We start from the raw sequence: 19,881 nt of genomic DNA on the forward strand, positions 1-19,881 counted from the left end.
TTTCTGTCAGGAAACAAAAGCAGCAAACAAAGCTAGTATAGCTATTCAGACATGTCCTGTTTTACCTTCAGGAACTCCTATAGCTTGAGCAATGTCACGCACCTGCCTCCTCTGAGACCAAGGAGCCAGTGCAGAGTGCAGAAGAAGACCACAGCTGCTAAAGCACAGGACAGTGAGAAATTTGAGGAGAGACGAAGCTCGTAGCTGCCTCCCAGAACCAGCTACACACTTCAGTGCTTCTGTCCTCAGCTTTGGGCATCTTAGTCTGCACTGCCACAGGGTAACTAGTTGTGGGAGCATGGTGCAATGTGCACGCATTATGTGCACAATTTCCATCTATTTGTCCTTACTCCTCCTCCTTTCCCGCTTGTTATCTCACCTAAATGAATATTTTGCTCAGCGACTTGGCTGAGACTAGATAAACATTCGGGGCTTGAAGGGCATTCCTAGTTTCATAGTTTATTCACCCTTTCTTAGAACTACATCTGATAGGAGGCTTAAGAATACCCCCAGAATCCAGTACTGCGACACATGCATACCCCATCCCTCCCACTCCCACCGTTCTGTTACTGAGTGTCCTAGTGATATTCTGTCCAGCCACGATGGCATGATGCTGCACTTCTATCTCTAGAACAGATCATATTCAAAGGCAATGCTGAACAATGACTGCCAAACATTTACAAGCTGATTTCTAATCAGATGAATGGCATTGCTTGAATGGGCATCAAATTTATCCATGTTGCAACACTGTTGGCTTCAAAGGAGTCAGCTCTGAATAAATTTGGTATATTTGGCACATTCATGTATTAAGTGATAACAATCTCCTGTTTGTCAAAGCACTAAGAAGAAATGAGATTCACAGGCTCTACTACTAGACATCCCCACTATCCCTTGTGCTACAAAAAAGGCCTCACATCAGCACAAAACGCCCCATCAGCAAGAAAATCAGAAAGCCCTATGCTAAGTGCAAATTTCGTATCGAACCTGCAGCAAATTTCTTAGGCTCGTCCCCATTCTGTACTATAACACCATTGCTTGTTTTTTCTGTTGCATCTCCTGGGTCACTTTTCCAGTCTAATAGATTTTAAATTCAGGCAGATTTTTTTAAACTTAATATTAATCCTAAAATCGCTTTTTAAAAACATCTTTGTTCTTATACATCTATACATCATCTGTTCCTATGCTTCCGTGACAGGAAAGGATTGTTTTCCATCCTTTGGTGTTTACATCTTTCAGACACTTTGTTATTCATAGCTCCTTTATTGTGGAGGACTTTTTCAGTCTTCCAGCCCTCCTCCATCTGTTAAATCAGGCGGCTTTTGTTTGTTGCTCTGCTCTGAACTCCCTTGGTTTGTCTTCCTCTGTTATGTATCAGACGTTAAATATAAACGTGCTCTTAAATCCAGTTTTCTTTGCTTTTTAAAAATAATTCCTTGCAAGATATTTGGTATCTCTCAGATATGACCTCATACTATTATTCTAACCACATCTGATTCAGATTTACTTTTCTTTCTGTACTTATTTTATACAACAGGTATTTTAGAATAGCAGAAAGGAAAAAAATATGTACTGCAAAAATTCTATTTGGGGAAAAAAAAAAGAGAAACATATACCAACTTGCATGCAAAGGTAGTCATCTCAGCTTGCAGGCTAGGTCTTTCCTGACGCTTTCTTTGGTTACTTTGGAAAAAGTCGCTCTATATATAGAGAAAGAGGAGCCTGAGATAATATTTCAACATGTGATTTCATTCTTTCTCAGTGTTTACACTCCCTTTGGCTTGCCATGAAGTTCTTGCTATTTGGTTTGTCATTATTGTGTTGGTTACTGATGAAGCTGCGGGTAATCTTGGTGAGCTGTGTATTCATGCCAGGTCACCAGGGAAGAGAAGCTCCAGCAGCAGCTGACAGACAGTAAGAGCTGCAGGAGATGAGTAAAGGACAATAAAAATGGCACTGATGGAAGGCAAAGTCCAGGGACTGGCACAAACTAGAGCGGACTGGCTTGGACTCCCCAAGTCAGAGGCTGGGTAATCAGTTATCACATTTAAAGCAAAAGTTCCTGACTGCTACTTTGAGCCTCAATACAGCAAAGCCTTCTGAAGCCTGCCTTGACCAAGCCTGACTGAGCCTGTGCATTCAACTCCTGAATTATGGGGTCAGTTGACACTTCAAGAGCGGTGGTCATTGCCTGACAAGTCTGTGCCCCTATAATATATGGTAGATGCTAGGAAAGTTGAATGTCAGTTTTAAATCCTGACTGTAAAATAAATAAATTACATCTTTACTTTTATCCATGATTCTCAAAGGGCCTCTTTATCTAGCAGTCTCGAAGATGGTTCTGTTAAAAGGCTTTTACAAGTTTCACACAGCTTAGGGGGAAATTCCTTCTCTTGGTGAGCGGCTGCACTTGGCGGTTCCCAAGGCTAGGATGGTTCTTGTCTTCGGTGTCTGGAAGAATCCCAACCGGATAGACGGGGACTGAGCTGTGAGAAGTGAGAGGTGGCTTGTGCAGAGGACCACTGTTTGAGGACAGAAGCAGTAACTATTTTTATCCGGTGTCGATGGTTATTAATCAGTCCAGCAGTGCACGGTGATTTGATTTGTAAACAATTATATGAACTATGAGTCTCTCAGGATCACTTTTCACAATGTATTTGTGCTTAACAGTTCACATGATAAGAAAATTGACCTAAACAAGTGTCATATATTTTTTCAGTTGAAGGTATTTTAATTCAGTAACAATTAACCAACTTGTTAAATATTTCAATTAAAATGTAACCACTGTTTGTCTTTGCTTAATCAGTCTGAAGACATCTGATTTCAGGCCATAGCCAGAAAAAATGCTGGAAGTTGGAATTAGTGTTTTCTGACACATGTGCTCTCAGGACTGGCTCTGAAGCTCAGGAAGTCCCGTAAACGTGCATCATTTCTGAACAGGTGTGATTCAGACCGTCAGGTGCAGGCGGCCTCCGTCCTTCCAGGGCGCTGGGGAAAGGCACAACTTCTCCCAGTTTTAACCAGTTCTCCTCTGACCTGTACGTCCTGGCAGTTTGTGCCAGGCCTCTCCCTCTGCCCAGGCCGTCTCTTCAGTCCATCCCCTGCTTCCTAGCCTGCATCTTCTCTACTGCCTTGTCTTCTTTGCTTCACTTCTGTCTCCTGTCCTTTCTCTGATCCTCACCAAAGGAATGACAGAATATTTTGATGCCATCATGATGGTACCAGCACTTTTTGCTTTGACCGTGTGTTTTACTCTTTCCATCTGCCCAGTTCCCAGCTCCATGGAGTCCTGCTTTTGATTGTCTTGTCTCAAAATCCTGCGTATTTCAAAATCTCAATGTTGTCCACGAGCAGAGATACCTGCTCTTGCCCATGTCTGCATACGAATGACTTCTAAAATAGCAGCAACCACAAATGAATGAAAGTTTAGTTTTATTTTCCTATGTTGTAAACCTTCGGTGGTGAAAGAGAGAAAGCTCTTGCACAGGCTCCTCTTCTGAGAAAAAGGTCTGCTGCTCCACTCGTGCCCAGCATGACAGTAATACACTCCGGAAATATTTACACTCTTGTCATTCAAAAATGCTGTATTTAAAAAAAAAAAAAATTAAAGAACATATAAATATATATGCATATATAAAGAATATATGCTCATTATTCCAAAAACGGTTCCCCTTTCCATGTAAGCTACAGAAGGCAGCAAGGCAGCAGTAACAGCAATGACAGGCTTGCTTCTTTCTGTAAAACAGAAAGGCACGCCCTGGCAGTGAGGAATGGTGTATCCTCAGGAATCCTAGAGATGGGGCCCAGTGGAGATGAGGCATATTGCATTGCCAGCAATAATAGCAAAGCTGCTGTTTCACATAATATCTGGCCTTTAGGAGTAATCATGGCATTTTAACATCGTTTCATCCTGCAGAGTGTAATTTGTGAGGGGCCTGACAGACTTCAAAGTATTCAAACTAAGTGAAACTTGTTTTTAAAATGCCTCTTTGGCCTTACTCAGGTTTTACTACACCTGTATGGAAATACAAACCTGTTCTCCATCACAGAAGGATTCTCTTACGAATGTGTAAGTAGGGATGTGGTGCTGCATCAGCTGCAGCCACTAAGTGGCAGGAGAGGTACAAAATTTCCTGTATTAGGCTCTTGAATCCAACATGCCAGCAGTTTGCTGCCTGTGGCGTGTGGCAGGCGTCAGAGGAGTACTTCTAACCGCTCCCCAAAGGATAACTTGTTCACTGGGAAAACAGACATAGCTGAATGTAACTGCTCAAGTTAACAGCCACTGACGTATAGTTTAGGCAGCATGTATCAAGAACAGTAAAACATTCAAAAAGGAAAGCCCTGGTTTCTTCCTGCTGTCTACTCCGAATGAGACCAGGTTTGGGCAGATCTCTTCCAGGAAGAAAAACACATATTCTGTATTAGGCAAGAGCTTTCTCCTTTTTCCTAGCATCTCATAAGCAGGGACCAGCTAGTGCAGGTCTTTGTCCCCTCAGACGTTGGTGTACAGGAGTTTCAGCCTGCGGCTACCAGGTGGAGCATCCCTGGTTGTTCTAGTCACTGAGATGCATCATGGGACCCTTTGAGGCAGATGGGGATTATTCCATTTCTAGCTCCTTAGGCAGAGGCAACATGTCAAAGCGTGTCTCTAGCTGGATAAGAGGCGAAGGAATGCAGCTCGCCCAGGCAGTCTGGTCTCCATCCATTCCCCGGGCCTGAGTACCATGAACCTGATCCATCTGTCTCATTTCTGTTGCAGTCAAATATAGAAATATATCTTTCTGCAATGACCTGGTCATGGACTGCCTGCTTAGACCATTGCATTGTCTTATTTTTCCAAGGCAAGTATGTGCACATTCTTCTATTGAACAGAAGATGAAGGCAGTATTTGTCACAGTCCAAAGGAAATCCTAGAGGCACTGGACACCAATGCACAAGGGCAGAATGAGAGAAAACTCATTCCTGGTGCTTTTACGTGGTGGTTAAACGAGAGAACTTGTAAGCTGTGCAATGAAGTGAAGCAACTGCCTATGGCAGCCTCTGGTCCGAGAAGGGGAATACCAGGTGAGCTTACGGCAGCTCCAGGAGGCGGGTGAAGTCCTGCGGGTAGGCGGTGAAATGCTGTGGACCATGGCACAGGCTGTTCACAAGCCTCCCTGTTCCAGAAGGGGCATAAATTGGCTGTTGCTATGGCTCGATCTGTGTGTGCAGCCGGCTAGCTGGAAGCCTGGAGGTTGTCCTCTGTCTTTTCTAGTAACAGCTGCCTTGTTGAGGAGTGGATGGGTAGATTATTTTCTCCTACATAGCATGTATATGACTCGTGCTTTGGTGCAGACAGGTGTTCACGTTGGTTGTTTCTAACTAACTGGCTTCCTGCTGCACCTTAAGAAAACCAGCATTCCCAATGTTCTGTCCTTAGGATAAGTTCTCACAATTTCAGAGTCGCAGTTGGTGTAGATGAGAAATCTCCAGTCTCGGGGTCTGTCACCAGGGTATAACCACCACGCTGCAGTTACTCAAACTCCCGGCTTTGGGAGCCTTTGCGTAAACCCGGCAGGTTTCCAGCACCACCGCGGGAACCTACCGCCCCCTTCCCTCACATACTTTTTCACTGAACTCAAACCTGTCACAATCAAGGTGAAATGTGATGCCATGAGCATGGGAGAGTAGTTATTTGGAGAATGTGATGGCAGTCTCTGCCTGTAATTATCTGACTGCAGGAATAAGTAGTAATCCTACCATTAGGAAACACCATCAACACATGCTCTTTGATCTGCCATGCGCTGAGAGGCTCCTATGTTTTAGAGTGTTTTCACCCCAGGATCCTCTGGACCAACTGCAGTTTCACTGCAAGAAAAGAAAAGGGGCCCCATTTCCATCTGTGAGGCTTGGATCTACAGGATGAATTCTGCCTACAAACACTACCCTGTAAATGCAGGAGAGATCTGAAGCTGTTCCCCGGCTGGTTGTTGGCTATCTATCTCCCAAGCTCTAGCCTGGCTATTACTGTAAGCCCTTCTTTCTTTCCTGAAAGGACCATCACAGTGAAATACGAAATACCTCTGTCTGCTTGTCCTGACTCTTGCAAGACTCGCTCAGAATACGGAAGACTCAATAAATAACATCATCTACAAACAAGCAGCTTTCTCAAGAAACAGCCAGCAGGTCTGCTGATTTTATGGTGAAAGCAGTGTTTACGGAACTTAGCTGTTAAAATGGGTTTTCTTTGTAGGAAATGAGTGCCCTGCTGTGACACCATTATTCCGTTCACTAATGTTCCTTAGAAAAAAAAACACAATTTATGGAAGTTCAAGACACTGTATAAGATCTTCAGGAAATGGGCTTCATTGCAGAGGTTTCTCAGGGCAGGGACCCAGTGCTGACAGAGCTTCTGCTACCACCCAGAGTCACTGGGATGCTTTCCAGACCAGCGGAGATACATGGGAGCCGAGTCCTCTGAGGACACGAGGGCTGATACAGCCAAGGGATCTAGCTGCTTTTCTTTGCCAGCTAGGATTTTTGGATGTCAGAAGAAAGGCTCTATGTTCTGTGCATTGGATCAGCAGTCTGCATTTTCATCCCTCTAATAAGCAATAGAGCTTCTCTGGGAAAACTGAGAAAGCCCAAAATACTAAAAATAATTTAAATACCCTTTCCTCATTCCCTTGTGAGCTGTAGGTCATGCTGTGGCTGCACTATTCCCTTTCCTTCCTTCTTTGTGTCAGACACTGAGGCAGGCAGTTAGTTGAAACTGGGTGACCTGAAAGGCCAGACAGAACAAACTGTTTGGTGGAACAAAATCTCTGTTCCTGCCTGCAAGAGAAGAGCATTGAGACGCTGCCAAATGGCAGTAAATGTCGCTGAATGTTCCTGTCAGAGGAGAGGAAGATATGTGCAGCAGTGCTGGAGTGTCAGACTCATCCTGATTTCTTATTTAACACTCACTTCAGATAGAGCTTTTTATTAGAGCTGTCCCCTGGCTTACGGAGAGGCACCTGGACTGGGACACAGAGTCCTGCCTCTGGTGAAAGCCAAAGTACAAGTACGGCTTCTGACTCCTTGCAGGGGTCTTCAACAGCTGACAGCACACTCAGTTGTACGTGCTGCTATTGTGCGGCTGAACATAGACCTCTTTTTATAAGAAACAAGCATTGTTTTTCAGTTCTCTTGTTGATTTTGCCACACTGCTTATGAAATGGATGTTGCAAAATAAAGGCCCTTGAAGGACAGTCCCCACTGACAGCTGTGGGAGGCGACCGACGGTGTAGAGGACAGATCACAAGGCAGAAGAATTTAACAAGAATGATTAAGCACTGGAAAAAAATAACTGTGCAAAGCGACAGACGTTTTCTTGCTTGATGTCTTCAACTCATGATCAGAAGCTGTTTTGGAAGAGGTGCTTTATTTGCATATGTGATCAGGCTCTGCTCAAGGAGATTTAGGTGAGATCTTTTTTCTCATGATATGCCAGATGCAAAGCTATATTTTTGAACTAAAGAAACCCAGGAAATAAAAATAACATAAACTTTGATTTACAGCAAACCCCGTGCAAACCACATGTCCTTGGAGGGCTGAGCTCTAAGTGCTATCTTTAGTTTCTTTCTAACAAACAAACAAATAAAAAACCCCATCCAATTCTGTATGATTCACTTTCTCCTGACTTTAGCCATCACACTGTAGAGCTAGCTAATTGGGACAGGAAATCCTTCAATGAAGGAGAAGGAATTTATATATGGCCATTAAACATTGAAAAGTAAACATTTCAAGTGCCTCGAGCAGTTATGATTACACAGCTTATCTATGTGCAGCGGGTTCATGGAGCCCCGTTTCCAAAACCGGAGCAGAACCTCTGAGCAGCTGCTCCGTGGTGGATCTGGAGCTCTTGGCACCTGTTTTCCATGCCACCGAGGACTGAGTCTGAGAGCTGAAATAACCTTCCAGTAGGGTCCCTCTGGCTGTTGTGGCTCGCCCGTAGCTCAGCGCTGCTCTCTCCGAACGCGCGCCTAGTGCCAGTGCATCAGTCACGCAGCGACCTCTTGCACACCGGGGCTAACGGGGATCTCGGGGGTGGCGTGCCCAGGGGAGCACTGGGGCGGGCGAGACCTGTGCAGAGCTCGCACAGCATCACGTCCTGGTGGGGGAGTCCCTCAGAGTGGGCAGTGGGGGGGTATCTGTGTTTTCAAATGAAGAGAAGAACTGGGGCTCTGCTGCAGGGGGATGGAGCATCACGCCAGCCGAGGGGCTTGGCGTCGGGGAGCCAGGGAGTGAACTCTCACCGGTGTGTGCCCTCTACCCGGCGGGAGGAGGTGCCTATGTGTCACCAGGCCAGGTATGCCTTGTCGCAGCAGGACATGTTGCAGAAGGTCACCAGATGAATTTACAAACAAAATGCCAACGGTGTTAAAGAGCAGAGGGCCCGTGTCACCGGCTGGACGCTCACCCCGCGCGTGGCTGGGGCTGGTTCCCTGCCCCAGCAGCTGCTGACGGAGGTGAGCGCCCCCGGCAAGGGCGCCAGTGCTCGTTAAGGCCTGTGCTGACACGGCGCACGGCTCCTTTCATCCTGCGGCCCCGAGAGCTCCGCGCTGGGCAAAATGGGAGCTGCCGCCTCTAAACAAAGCATCTGTTTATTCTTGAAACAATTAGTGAGGGCAGTTAGATCTTGAACTCGTTACTGAGCCCAAAACAATTACAATAAAAACAAGTTCCAGATGGGCTCAAAAGGAGTTGTTTTTGTCTTTACTAAATTAGAATGGATTCCATGTCTTCAAGTTCCTCTGGCATTTATGGACAGGAAACACGAATTACACACAATCATTTACTGCAAACAAAGAGATGAACACTGCAACAGCCCATTCATCTTAGCTCATGTGCCTTCTTGAGGTTTATGTGCTGTTTAACTCATGGGGAGAGTTAATAGCTTTTTTTTTTTTGTTTTCTAACTCTTTGCTATTTTGGTTTGCAGAAAGTGAGACAGGAACCTGTTGAGTTTCTGTTGCAGGGTTAAGCTTACTGCAACCCCAGGAAAATGCCTGCATGTTCCTTAAAATCACCCCAGAAATGGGGAAAACAAACCCAGAGGTAACAGGAAGGTCCCGTAGCAGTCTGTCACTGTGTGCGTGCAAAACCATTCCCTTTCAGGAAACAGATACGTTTTTATACCAAAGGCCAAATGAATCCACAGTGGAGAGCGTACAACACACACTAGTTCTTTTCCAGGAATATTTTCTTGACAGCTGGTTTGTGGACTGTAAACGTTTACAGTACAACAGGTTACTATCACTAAGCCTGCAGATGCAGAATGGGTAAATGCTGTCTGGAAAAGAGAGTCGCCCTGGTACCACCGTGTGTCAGTTCTTCCTCTGACAGACTTGGGCGAAGGTTACAGAGGGGAGTTCTTCCAGCTAGCTCCTCGGGCAGCTCCAAGAGCCCCCAGGCAGAGACCCTTTTCAAAGCCCACCCAAAATGGGCTGAAGTCTGGGCATCAGATATATTTTTATGGAAACTCTTGAGTTTCTCATGTCTTGAGTTTTGAAACTGATGCTGCACATTGACATGAGTTCAACTGCTTCCGCAAGGCAGGGGAAGGTGGAAGATGGCAGGCAGCAGAGGTACGCCATTGCTCCGGCCCGCGCTTCCACCTGCGGCGGTCCCTGGGCAGGGGGAGGACAGCAGGACAGGTCAGCAAAGCAGCTCCTGCGCAGTGTTTCTGTTCCGGCAGTCCCTCATACCTTCCTGCAGCTGAGACAAAGAGTTTGGGTTTGCTTTTTTTCAGGCTTTTAGTTGGATTCCATGATTTGATAGAAAGTGGCGTGTCGGCATCACTACAAAGCTGTATAATGTGAGCTCGGCTGTGCGGCTAGGCTGATGTGAAGTCAGGGAAGGATGTAATTCCCCAAACCCATAAAACGTGGCAAGGATTGTACCGAAGACTAAAGCTGCCCCTGGGCGCGCTGTAGGGCATGAAGTCAGCTTGGCTGAGCTCCGAGGGGAGGGAGATCGTGGGCAGAAAGCAGCCTGGGAACTGGGGGTGTCACCGAGATTGGTTTGGCCTCTTCCAGTGCGAGACGGTGAGCTTCCCAACGCATTTCATCGCTTGTCCCCTTTCCCCCCATGAATCTTGGAAAAGAAGGCCTCATGTAGAAGCCTGGACAAGTAGAGTTCTCCAGTTTTGGCTGGCAAACAAGGGAAAAGAAGAAAAATGAGAAACTGATGACTTTTTTTTAGATGTCATGCAATCTCTGATTAGCACGTAGTCCTCCACAGGGAGTAAGTGGGATTGATCCTTTGGATTCTCCTCTCTGTGGAGCTGGTGGGACTGAGCTCCAATGCTGACCTCTTTCCAACAGAGAGGCTCCCAACGTCCATCTCCAGCCTTGCTTCAAGCAAGGAAGGGGCAGGAATCACAGTGCTTGAATCCAGCTTCTGGCTGGCGTTGCCCGCAGGCAGCGAGAGCAGATAGGAAACCTCTAATCCCCCATCCAAAGGAGCAGGGTATTTATTCATGTATTTCATTCGTTATTCATTTATTCACTCCCCGTTCCTCGACATAGTTGCCCCTTCCGCTGGGGCTGCGAGCCCTGCGGCACGCCGAAGGGCCGAGCTGCAGCAGCGGGGCGCTGGGGCTGAAACAGCCACACGAAAAGGGGCAGCCCTCTGCGGAGCCCCTGGCCCTGATGAGGAGCTGTGCCTCCTTGCAAGCTCCGCTCCTCCAGCCGGCCGGAGCTCCCGCATCCACCCCAGCTCCCGCCAAAGCCTGTGACAACGCAGCCAAGAATAGTCACGCTGCTGCAGTTCAAGGCCCGAGCCCCCCCGGCTCCGTTCCCCGCATCCCTAAGGCGGCTCTGCTCCGACCTGGACCCGGGCCCGCTCCCCTCTCCCCGGGTGTGGCTGTAACCTCCCACCCCCTCTTCTTCCAGCCGGGTCTTGTTCCCCCTCACAGGGCGGTCGGGGTGGAGGGGGGGGAACACAAATTCTCCCTCCCCTGCCAGCGATTTCATTTCCCATTAGCTGCGGGTTGAAAGGGGGATCTCGGGGCTCACTGGGGCTCCGATGACAGCGCAACCTTCTCCTGCAGAAACCCAGCACCGGGCCCATTCCTCCGGCTGGGACCGGGGTGGCTGGGGCGCCAGAGCCGGCTCCCGGGGAGGCAGCGGCAGCAGCGGAGCCGGGGGCGCCAGGTTCACGCAGCCCTCACCGGGCCGCCCTTCCGAGAGCGCTCCGCGACCCCTCCGCGCAGCCGGGCGGGGCCGGGCCGCCCCTGGCTCCCGGCCGGCTGAGAGCACCCGCCGCCACCGCTCCCCAGGGCAGCGCTCGGCCGCGCCGCACCCGCCGCAGCGAGGCGGCCCCGCCGCCGCTCCGCTTCTCCGGCGGCCCCGCAGCCCGCGGCCACCCCGCCGGCTCAGGCGGCGCCTCGCCGCGCCGGCCCGGGCGCGGAGGTGGCAGCGCGAATTCCTCACCCCGGGCCCCGTGCGCCCTGGCGAGGGCGGCCCCTGCGGGCCAGCGAACCGCCGCACCCGCCGGGCACGGGCACCGCGCCCCGATCGCCCGGCAACCGGCTGTTCCGGGTGGCGGGAGCGGCCCGCCCGCGGGGCGCGGAGCCGGGCGCACCGCAGCTCCCCCGGCCGGGGCGAGGCCCCCGCCGCCGGGCGGGTCACGGCCACGGCCACGGCCACGGCCGGGCCCAGCCCGCGCGGCCCCACGTGCAGCGCGCACAGCCGCAGCCACGCCCCACTGGCCCGCCCCGGCGCTCCACCCTTCTCCGCCGCTGATTGGCCATCCCCGGGAGGCACGTGACCTGCCTTCCCCCGTCCCCGCCTTCCCTCAGCCCCCTGTCGCCGGCGCGGCCCGCTGCCATTGGCTGCGGCGGCTCGCCCCGCCTCCAGGGGGCGGTGCCCCGGCCTCTCCCCCGCCCGGCCCGGCCCCCGCTTCGGCGGGTCCGTTGCGGGTTGGCGGCGGATGGGGGCGGCGGGCACGAGGCGCACTCCCATTGGCCAGCTCGCGCCGCCTGTCGCGTCGGGATTGGCCGGGCGCGGCCCGCGGGGGCGTGGCGGCGGCGGCGGCGCGCGGGGGGGCGCTAAAGGGCCCGCGGCGCGGCGGGGCGCTGTCGCCGCGCGCCATGGCCTACCAGGGCTTGGCGCAGGAGTACCTGGGCATGCCGGCCGTGACGCGGGCCTACACCACCGCCTGCGTGCTCACCACCGCCGCCGTGGTGAGGCGCCCGGGGCCCCTGCGGGGCGGGGGCGGGGGAGCCGTGGCGGGGGAGCGGGGGGCCGGGGGCGGGCCGCGGGCAGCGGGTGCCCGGCCGCGGTGGCAGCTGCTCTGCCTGTCTCTCGCAGCAGCTGGAGTTCATCACCCCCTTCCAGCTCTACTTCAACCCCGACCTCATCTTCAGGAAGTTCCAGGTGAGGCTTCGCCCGCGCTTCGGGGCCCTCTTGCCCCTTCCAGCCGGGGCAGGCGGGGCCCCGGGGGTGCGGCTGCCCCGGGGCCGGGGAGCGCTGGGTGATCCCAGGGGGCCTCTTTCCCACCGCTCCAGCCTCCCCTGGTTGGCGGGAGCTGGGTCGCCAGCACGGTGTCCCCTCTCGCCACAGACGCCTGGATGGAGATAACTTCTTCCAGCCTCTCCCTGCCGTGCATCATCCCGGCATTGCCCTTTTCCTTTGCTCAAAGCCCGTCCCTCCTGCTCGGTGACACCGAGGTGTTCGGCCAGCTGGCGTCCGGCTGGGCGGGGAAGGCTTCATGGCAGAGAGGCACGAGCAGTGATTTGCTTTGGCTCTGGGTGCTGAATCGTGGCTGTTCGTCCCTTCCTGAAAAGTGGAGAAATCTCCTTTCCCGCACCTGGAAGGGCAAGATGCTCTGGTGCGGGCAACGGAGGGAGGTCCCACGTGAAGGGGGTGCAGCGGTCTGGTGTCCTGGGTGGTTCTGCGTGGGTGGGTGCGTGACTGGGCCTCCCCAGCGGATGGGGCGATGGGCTGCTGAACGTGTGATGGGGAGAGACCTGTCTGTCCACCTCCTTTTCTCTCTCCTCTCTCTTCTCTTTCAGATATGGAGGCTGATCACCAACTTCCTCTTTTTTGGGCCCCTGGGATTCAGTTTCTTTTTCAACATGATATTTCTGTATCCTTTGGTCTCAGTGAAGCTCTCTGCTCCCTTTTTGGCTTAGAGGCAATTCCCCCTGTCCATCTTCCTCCCCAGGCTGACTTGTCTTGGCAGCAGTCTAGGGCTGTGGATTCTTCCCTTCGCTCTTTTGGTCTGAATCGAAGCCATTCCCCCAACAACTGTGACCGCTTCCTGCACCTCCATCTCTGCTTGCTGCAGGGCAGCCCCTGCCAAAAGGCTGAAGAAGCTGGCAGTGCTGCTGCAGCTCATGCTGGAGAGCAGTGCCCGTTCCTGGGGTGAGCTCTGGCTGGAGCACAGCAGATGCCTCTCTCTTTCCCTGGGGTCAGTGGTATGAGGTGAACTTTGCGCTGCTCTGCTCTGGGGCTCGGACACCTGGCTGACAGCTTCCTCTGATGAAGTAGCTTGCAGCGGGCTTATTCCCCGTAAAGTCGTGCTGTGGGGACACAGGTGGCCAGCTGTTACTTTCCTACACTGCAACCCCTCCCTTCTCTCCTGCTCTCAGGTACAGGTACTGCCGCATGCTAGAAGAAGGCTCCTTCCGTGGAAGGACGGCTGACTTTGTCTTCATGTTCCTCTTTGGAGGGTTTCTCATGACAGTATCCTTTTGAGTTGGTTGAGGCTCTTTGGTGTCTTCTGAGATGCCGTGGGCAGTGTGGGGCTTGTCTGCTGGCGCGCTGTATCCCGGCTGTACTGTGTGGTCTGTAGCAGGTACCTCCCTGCTGAGCAGGACAGTGGGCTTGTGAGCCGCCGCGGGGCAGGGAGCCTTGTTGTGCCCCAGGCCTGCCAGGCTCAGGCCCTGAGGCTTGGGAGAGCTCTGCTGAGCACCTGGTGGAGGGGCAGCTTCTGGCTGTGTGAGCACAGCTTGTGCTCCTCGTCTTGCCCACCCTTGCCTCCTGGCCTGTGCCTCGCCCAGAACGCTTAGAGCAGAAGCAAAATCCAGGAAAAGCTGCCTGTACTCGTGTTGGTGTCTGCAGAAGTGCTGACGCACCCGGCAAGGGGATGGGCTCCCCGATCCCACAAGAGGACGTGTGGTAGTGTGCTCGGGAAGCCCCTCGTTACGCTCGGTGGGAAAGCGTCCAGCTGCGGCAGGGCAGCTGTGCCCGAGCGCCGGTGGGTGGAGCAGGCTGCAGCGCAGCTGCGATTGGCACGAGGCTGGCTCAGAAAACCAAGCCACAGCCAAAGGGAAGAACACAGAGCCGTAAGGACGAGGAGTGGGGTGCCCACATACCGTCTGCCAGCAGCACGTCAGGCAGCGTGAGCCCAGCGCTCTGTCCGTGCAGCCTGTCAGTGGCGGGAGACACCATCGCACATCTTAAGAAGTTCTTTTATTGTAGGACAAAATAGTCTGATGGGGAGAAATACCTCCCTCCCAAGCATAAAACCTTTTCTGCGTGTCTCGTTGCTGTCTTACACAAATGCCTCAGAGCACCGCTCTTCCCAGAGCTCTGCATGAAGCTGTGTGAGCTCTCGTGGCTGTCGGCCATCCTCAGGTGTTTGGCTAGTTAGTGTCCAGGTGCCTGCAGCAGCCACGCACTTGGCCGTAGGTGGATTTGGAGTCCAACTACAGCAAGGGCAGGGGAATTTTTTGCCTCTGGCTGTCTCCTTGTGTTCTGGAGAAGAGGGGTGTGAATTGCAAGAGCCATCTCACTGCCAGAATTCTTCCGTAGGAGGCAGATACTGGATGGGAGCTAGTTGTTAGTGTGCCACATGTCCCAAGTGCTGTAAGAATGTGAAGGCCCTTCCCTGAAGGTCACTTTTGATGGTCACTTTGTAGAGGTGACTGAATGAGCTCCCCGGTCTGTGGTGGTTGTTGACGGCAGCTTAAGGAGCGAGCAATCTGTATGTGCTGCTCCAGAGTGTCTTATTCTGGGGTGACAGGGAGGGAAGTGTGGGGTGGGGGGGTCAGTACATCTCAGCCAGCCCAGGAAAGGTTTGGTGGCATGGGCAGTGTCTTGCACGCTGTGATCAGCTGCCTGTAGTTCTGGGTTTCCTAGTAGCAAGGCACCCTGTGCTGCCTGGAGGTGGTGCACAGGGTGGGTAGGTTTTTCCTTGACTCGGTAGTTCCTAGCTATTTGGACTGTTTGCCAGCCTGTTTTTCCTGGGCCAGGCTTTCACCATCATGCTGGTGTACGTGTGGAGTCGCAGGAACCCTTATATCCGCATGAACTTCTTTGGGCTTCTTAACTTCCAGGCTCCCTTCTTGCCCTGGGTCCTGATGGGATTCTCTCTGCTCCTGGGCAACTCCATCATCATCGACTTACTGGGTACGTGAAAGCTGGCGGGTGCTGGGAGCAAGGGCACTATGCAGCCGCAGCACGCTCTATTCTCATAGATGCTGCTGAGGCGCTAGCACCATCTCTTGCTTTCATCTTATTGAAGATGGTGGGTTTTCTAAAGTGAACTGACCGAGGTTGCTGGGTGGCCAGCCTCGTGCCTGACCTCTTGCTTGTGACCTGCATTTTGCTATGTCTTCCCCAGGGGCAGAAATCGGGTATGGTGAGCTCTGCTTGACACTGCTGCTGTGTCTCGTCTCCTGGGTGCCCAGTGCTGCCTTCAGGCTGATGGGCTCCCTGCCCGCTTGCGCGCTGGTCACAGCAAACGGCCTGGCCCTCTGGCACTGCAGCACGGGTGGCTCTGGTGGGAGCTGGGGCGTGGGTGCACAGCTGGGGGATTCTTGGAGCTTCATCCTGCTGAAGCTCCCAGCAGCTCTGGTTCGGCTGGCAGAGGAGTGACAGCTGGGCCTGACCTTGGTGACGTCTCTCCCCAGGGATTGCAGTGGGTCACATCTATTATTTCTTGGAAGATGTTTTCCCCAACCAGCCTGGAGGAAAGAAGCTGCTGTTAACCCCTGGCTTCCTGTAAGTAAAGCTGATTCTTTCTGGGCTTTGCTGTGTTGCTTCCCAACCTGGGTTGCTTTCATAGCAAACTGTGGTCTGTGACAGTGTGGGGTGACCATAGGACACGATTGCATGCTGACAGTACCTCAGCAAGACAGTTTATGCCTCTGCTGCAGAAAGCACTGGCACTTTGCATGTTATGTACATGGGGTATGTATGTACACGGGGTATGTATGTACACAGGGTCCATAAAGGAGTCGCTGGTACCTTAAGCTTTGCTAGTTGAACTGGAGTGTTCTTAAGCTTTGCTAGTTGAACTGGAGTGTTCTTACTGCTTGTGGAAATGCTAGGTGCAGGTAGGATTTTTTTCTGATGTATTTCTGTAGTTTAAGAAAACAGAATACGTTGTTCTTCATGCTGAGGATCAAAGCTGACCTAGAGATGAAGGAAGCAGGTACTGTCATCGTTACACATTGAGCTGAGCAAAAGAACAGTTAGTGCCGGTGCAATAGGCGGGTGGCTGCGGCAGGCAGCCAAGCCCTGTGAAGGGCCAGGATGTTCCTAGGAGGGCTGGGGGTTTTGTCCTCAGCTCACTTTCCTAACCTGCCTGCTTGGGGATGGGCGTGTTCCTTGCCAGGAAGATGGTATTTGACACGCCTGAAGAGGATCCCAACTATAACCCTCTCCCTGAGGATCGTCCAGAAAACCAACCTAGAGACCAAGACCAGAACCAGTGGCAGCATCCACAGTAACACAGGGGACTTCTCCATGTGGCCAGATTCCTCTCCTCCGGCTGGACTTATGCCGTGGCCCAGAGATCCTGCTGGAATAACACCAGTTGCCATCCCAATGTGTAATGTTTCACTGTTTGTATGGGTAACCCATCTTCCCCTTGTACCAAGTGGTTCCACAGAGCTTTGCACGTAAGAACTGATGAATGCTCACGGAGGGGTTCTAGGGACGGGGACTGGAAGCTGTGGTGGCTCCTCCGTTACTCAGTGGGGAATAAGTATCAAATGGGGCATTGAGCCAGTTACTCCTCCTCTTGCTGTTAATGACTTGCTGTGTGCCGGGTCACTTGCCCTCTGTGCAAAGACTAATGCTCCTGGCTCTCGCTGTTGTGAGACCTCTTTGTGGGCTTTCAATGAAGTAGTACTCCCAACTCTACCATGGTAGAACGCTGCTCAGCCTCTTCCTTCCTCTAAGTCCCCCACTCCTTTTTTTGGTTGTTGTTTCCAAAGAGTCTTTACATTAAAGTCATTATTTTTCAGTTGTGCGTCTGTCTGTGCCAGGGGCGGAGGCACCAGTACACCAGTACTCATCAGGACTTTGCTCAAAACTGCCAGGCTGCTTGCTTGGGCTTTTCTCTTTTGGTGGGCAAAGCAAAGTCCAGGCTGGCTGGAAGACGTCCTTCCCCTCCTCTGCCAGCAGGACTGCGGGGCGCGAGAAGTGGGGTGGGGGTGCCTAGTTGGAGAAAGGGATGCCTGGGAAAGGACAGGGGATGGAGCTGGACACTTGATCCAGGCAGTGACTGGAAGTAGCACTTGACGCTGGTAATAAAGGCAGTCTACACATGCAGTGTAACTCCACTCTTGTTGAATTTTTTAGTTCTGAAATGTAAACATCGAATTTTAGGGGAAAACTAAACAAGCTAGTCCCTACCACGAACAGCTGTACTAAATAGATTTGATCATTCTTGCTAATGCAGTACACACGTGTGCATGTACCAGACCTCAAAGCCTTTGGTGTAAATCTGCAGATGTATCTTAGGATAGCTCATTTGGTAACAGTGCTGTATGCTCAGCTAGACAAGCTTGCAAACCGCCACTAAAACTGCTAAGGGAAATGTAAGTAACCAGCATCCAGTTAAGAAGAAGGATGTAGAAGCCTTGTGGCAAAGGAAGGCTGAACCACAGCCCCCCGACTCCCACCTCCTCTGTGGGCTTCCCATGAAAACACCTTTTTTATGACAAATCAGACTGCAATTGAACAAGTGATTTGCTGCACTTACGTTTCCCTCTGGGAAGAGGATGGAAGAACTGCGCAGACGGTACCCTCGTTCTAGAAGACGCAGCGGCACTAAGGGCTGAGCAGCCTCAGGCTCGACAGGTACTTGCCGTGTGCTTTGCTCGTGACCTAACAACAGAGCTGGCGTTTCAATCCCTGGAAAGTGCTTGTCTTTAAAGTCTGCAGACGTTCTGTTTTACACTGCTGCTGAGATGGGACTTTAAAATGCAAAAGCTGGGCATTTTAGGTTTTGTACTAAAAGCTGGGCTACACTACTTTTGTACTACTTTGAGTACCCAGGGTACTAGATTAACCTAAGGAGTTGTGATTACAGAGCAAGAAAGCTGCTCCCAGCTGTTCCCTTGTAGTTCTGATAAATGGAGAAAGCTGGCTGAAGTTCTCATCGTTCTGGGACTCGGCCCCTGGACTGTCCTGCCCTGCCCCTGGCTGCCTGCAGGGACAACTCCTGTGGCCTCTGGGGCGTGAGAGGCAGAGGGAGGCACTTGTGAACCCGCCACAGAAGCTGCAGCCCTTGTGTGTCCGTGCCTTGTTGTGAACTTTAGGATTAGGTAACCACAAGCTTCACAGCAATTAAAAAAATTGCACCACAGATGCTAGTTGAAGGCTACAGCAGTTTCATGCTTGTTTTGGTCAAATTCCCTAAAGAGCCTGCTTGCAGAAGTACCTGATCATAACAAAGAGAGGCTGAAGTGTTCCCAGGAAGAGCTGGAGTTTTTATGTCCACGAAGCGAAATATGCGTTCTGCATGGGAGGCTGAGATGCAGCAGGAGTCCCAGGTTTACTTGCTGAAATAACCTTTCGACCTCTCTAATGGGAATAACAGATTGAGTACCACTCTGGCACAGGAGCCTAGGAAGACTGCAATAATATTATTGCTAAATTGCAAGGTTTTGGTTTCTGCAGACTAACATCTGGAAAAAGTTCCCTCCCACCCAGGAGTCAGAGCTGGCTCTGCTATTACTCAAGTCTAAACATGATAAATTAAGGCCGGAAAATGGGTTTTTTTGACTGTGCTAGCAGTGTGGGTGGATCAGCAAGGATCGTAAAACCTACTGGCTTTATCATAAAGGCCTGAACGTAACTGTTGGGCTGCCAAGCAAAATCTGTCCTGCTTGCAACACTCATCAGTTCTGGCAGTGAGCAGTAGGAACTCTATCAAAGAGCTGGTGCACCTCAACAGCAAGGTAGACTCTAATTAGTTTTTTTTTAAGCAAGCTTGAATTTTTTTAATCTCACTTCAATGGATTTTCTGTTTTTAAACTCCCCAGGGAAAGACAGGTTGTTTCTAGGGTTGCAAAATCCTGACACTGCAGTGCTAAGGGCACTGAAGCACCACTTTGCTGTGGGTGCTCTGTAACTGGCGGCTGTGCGCGGGCTGACGACAACCCCAGCGAAGCCCCTCGCTGAAGGGAAGCTGCAGTCTCAGTGACCGCAGGCTTCAGCTTCTGCTCCCGTTCAGAGACCGCGTTGTTTTGCAGATCCAGTCTTCACAGAAAAAAGAGGTTCAATACACACCAGGCTGACACCTGACAGAGATGGACGTTAGGTTTGTGACTTCAGTTAAACTGTTCTACCCTTGTCAAGCCAGCTGAACGCCTCACCGAGTTCGTGACAGACTGCCCCAAGTGTGGTCACAGACCACCCCTTTAGAGAGCTGTTTGCTGCTTCCAGTTTTAAGTCGCATTCTCGCTTTCCCCTGGAGCAAAAGGTTTGGGGCTGTTTTATCTCTTGAAGTGAAGCACTCACTTTCCACTGTGCTTCAGGAAAACTGAATGCATGTGGGTGTTCAGCTTTACACCCCAAAACATTAACCTGAGGGCCCAGGGCTGCTCAGTTACCAGAACAGCACGAAACATGGTGAGATTCACTATTCATTCAAACCGACTGAACTCAACCTAAG

At 51.6% G+C, this 19,881-nt stretch overlaps 1 protein-coding gene across 1 annotated transcript; it reads left to right on the plus strand.

Moving 5' to 3' along the window:
* The first annotated feature begins 12,096 nt into the window (after window positions 1-12,096).
* LOC309596781 (derlin-2-like) lies at window positions 12,097-17,362 on the plus strand. The gene is made up of 7 exons (XM_082325473.1): window positions 12,097-12,208; window positions 12,336-12,401; window positions 13,040-13,113; window positions 13,619-13,712; window positions 15,185-15,380; window positions 15,884-15,974; window positions 16,591-17,362. Exons 1-7 carry the CDS (start codon window positions 12,116-12,118, stop codon window positions 16,703-16,705), a joined length of 729 nt encoding a protein of 242 aa, XP_082181599.1. The 5' UTR covers window positions 12,097-12,115; the 3' UTR covers window positions 16,706-17,362.
* The last annotated feature ends 2,519 nt before the right edge of the window (window positions 17,363-19,881 follow it).

This window comes from Platalea leucorodia (genome assembly GCF_965183815.1).
Source record: "Platalea leucorodia genome assembly, chromosome: 12".
NCBI lineage: Eukaryota > Metazoa > Chordata > Aves > Pelecaniformes > Threskiornithidae > Platalea > Platalea leucorodia.

Excerpts from the sequence above, each read along its gene's own strand:
- LOC309596781 (XM_082325473.1), top strand. The coding sequence starts at position 12,116 with ATGGCCTACCAGGGCTTGGCGCAGGAGTACCTGGGCATGCCGGCCGTG. Across the intron at positions 12,209-12,335 it reads TGCTCACCACCGCCGCCGTG|CAGCTGGAGTTCATCACCCC; the intron begins GTGAGGCGCCCG and ends TGTCTCTCGCAG. Across the intron at positions 15,381-15,883 it reads CATCATCATCGACTTACTGG|GGATTGCAGTGGGTCACATC; the intron begins GTACGTGAAAGC and ends GTCTCTCCCCAG.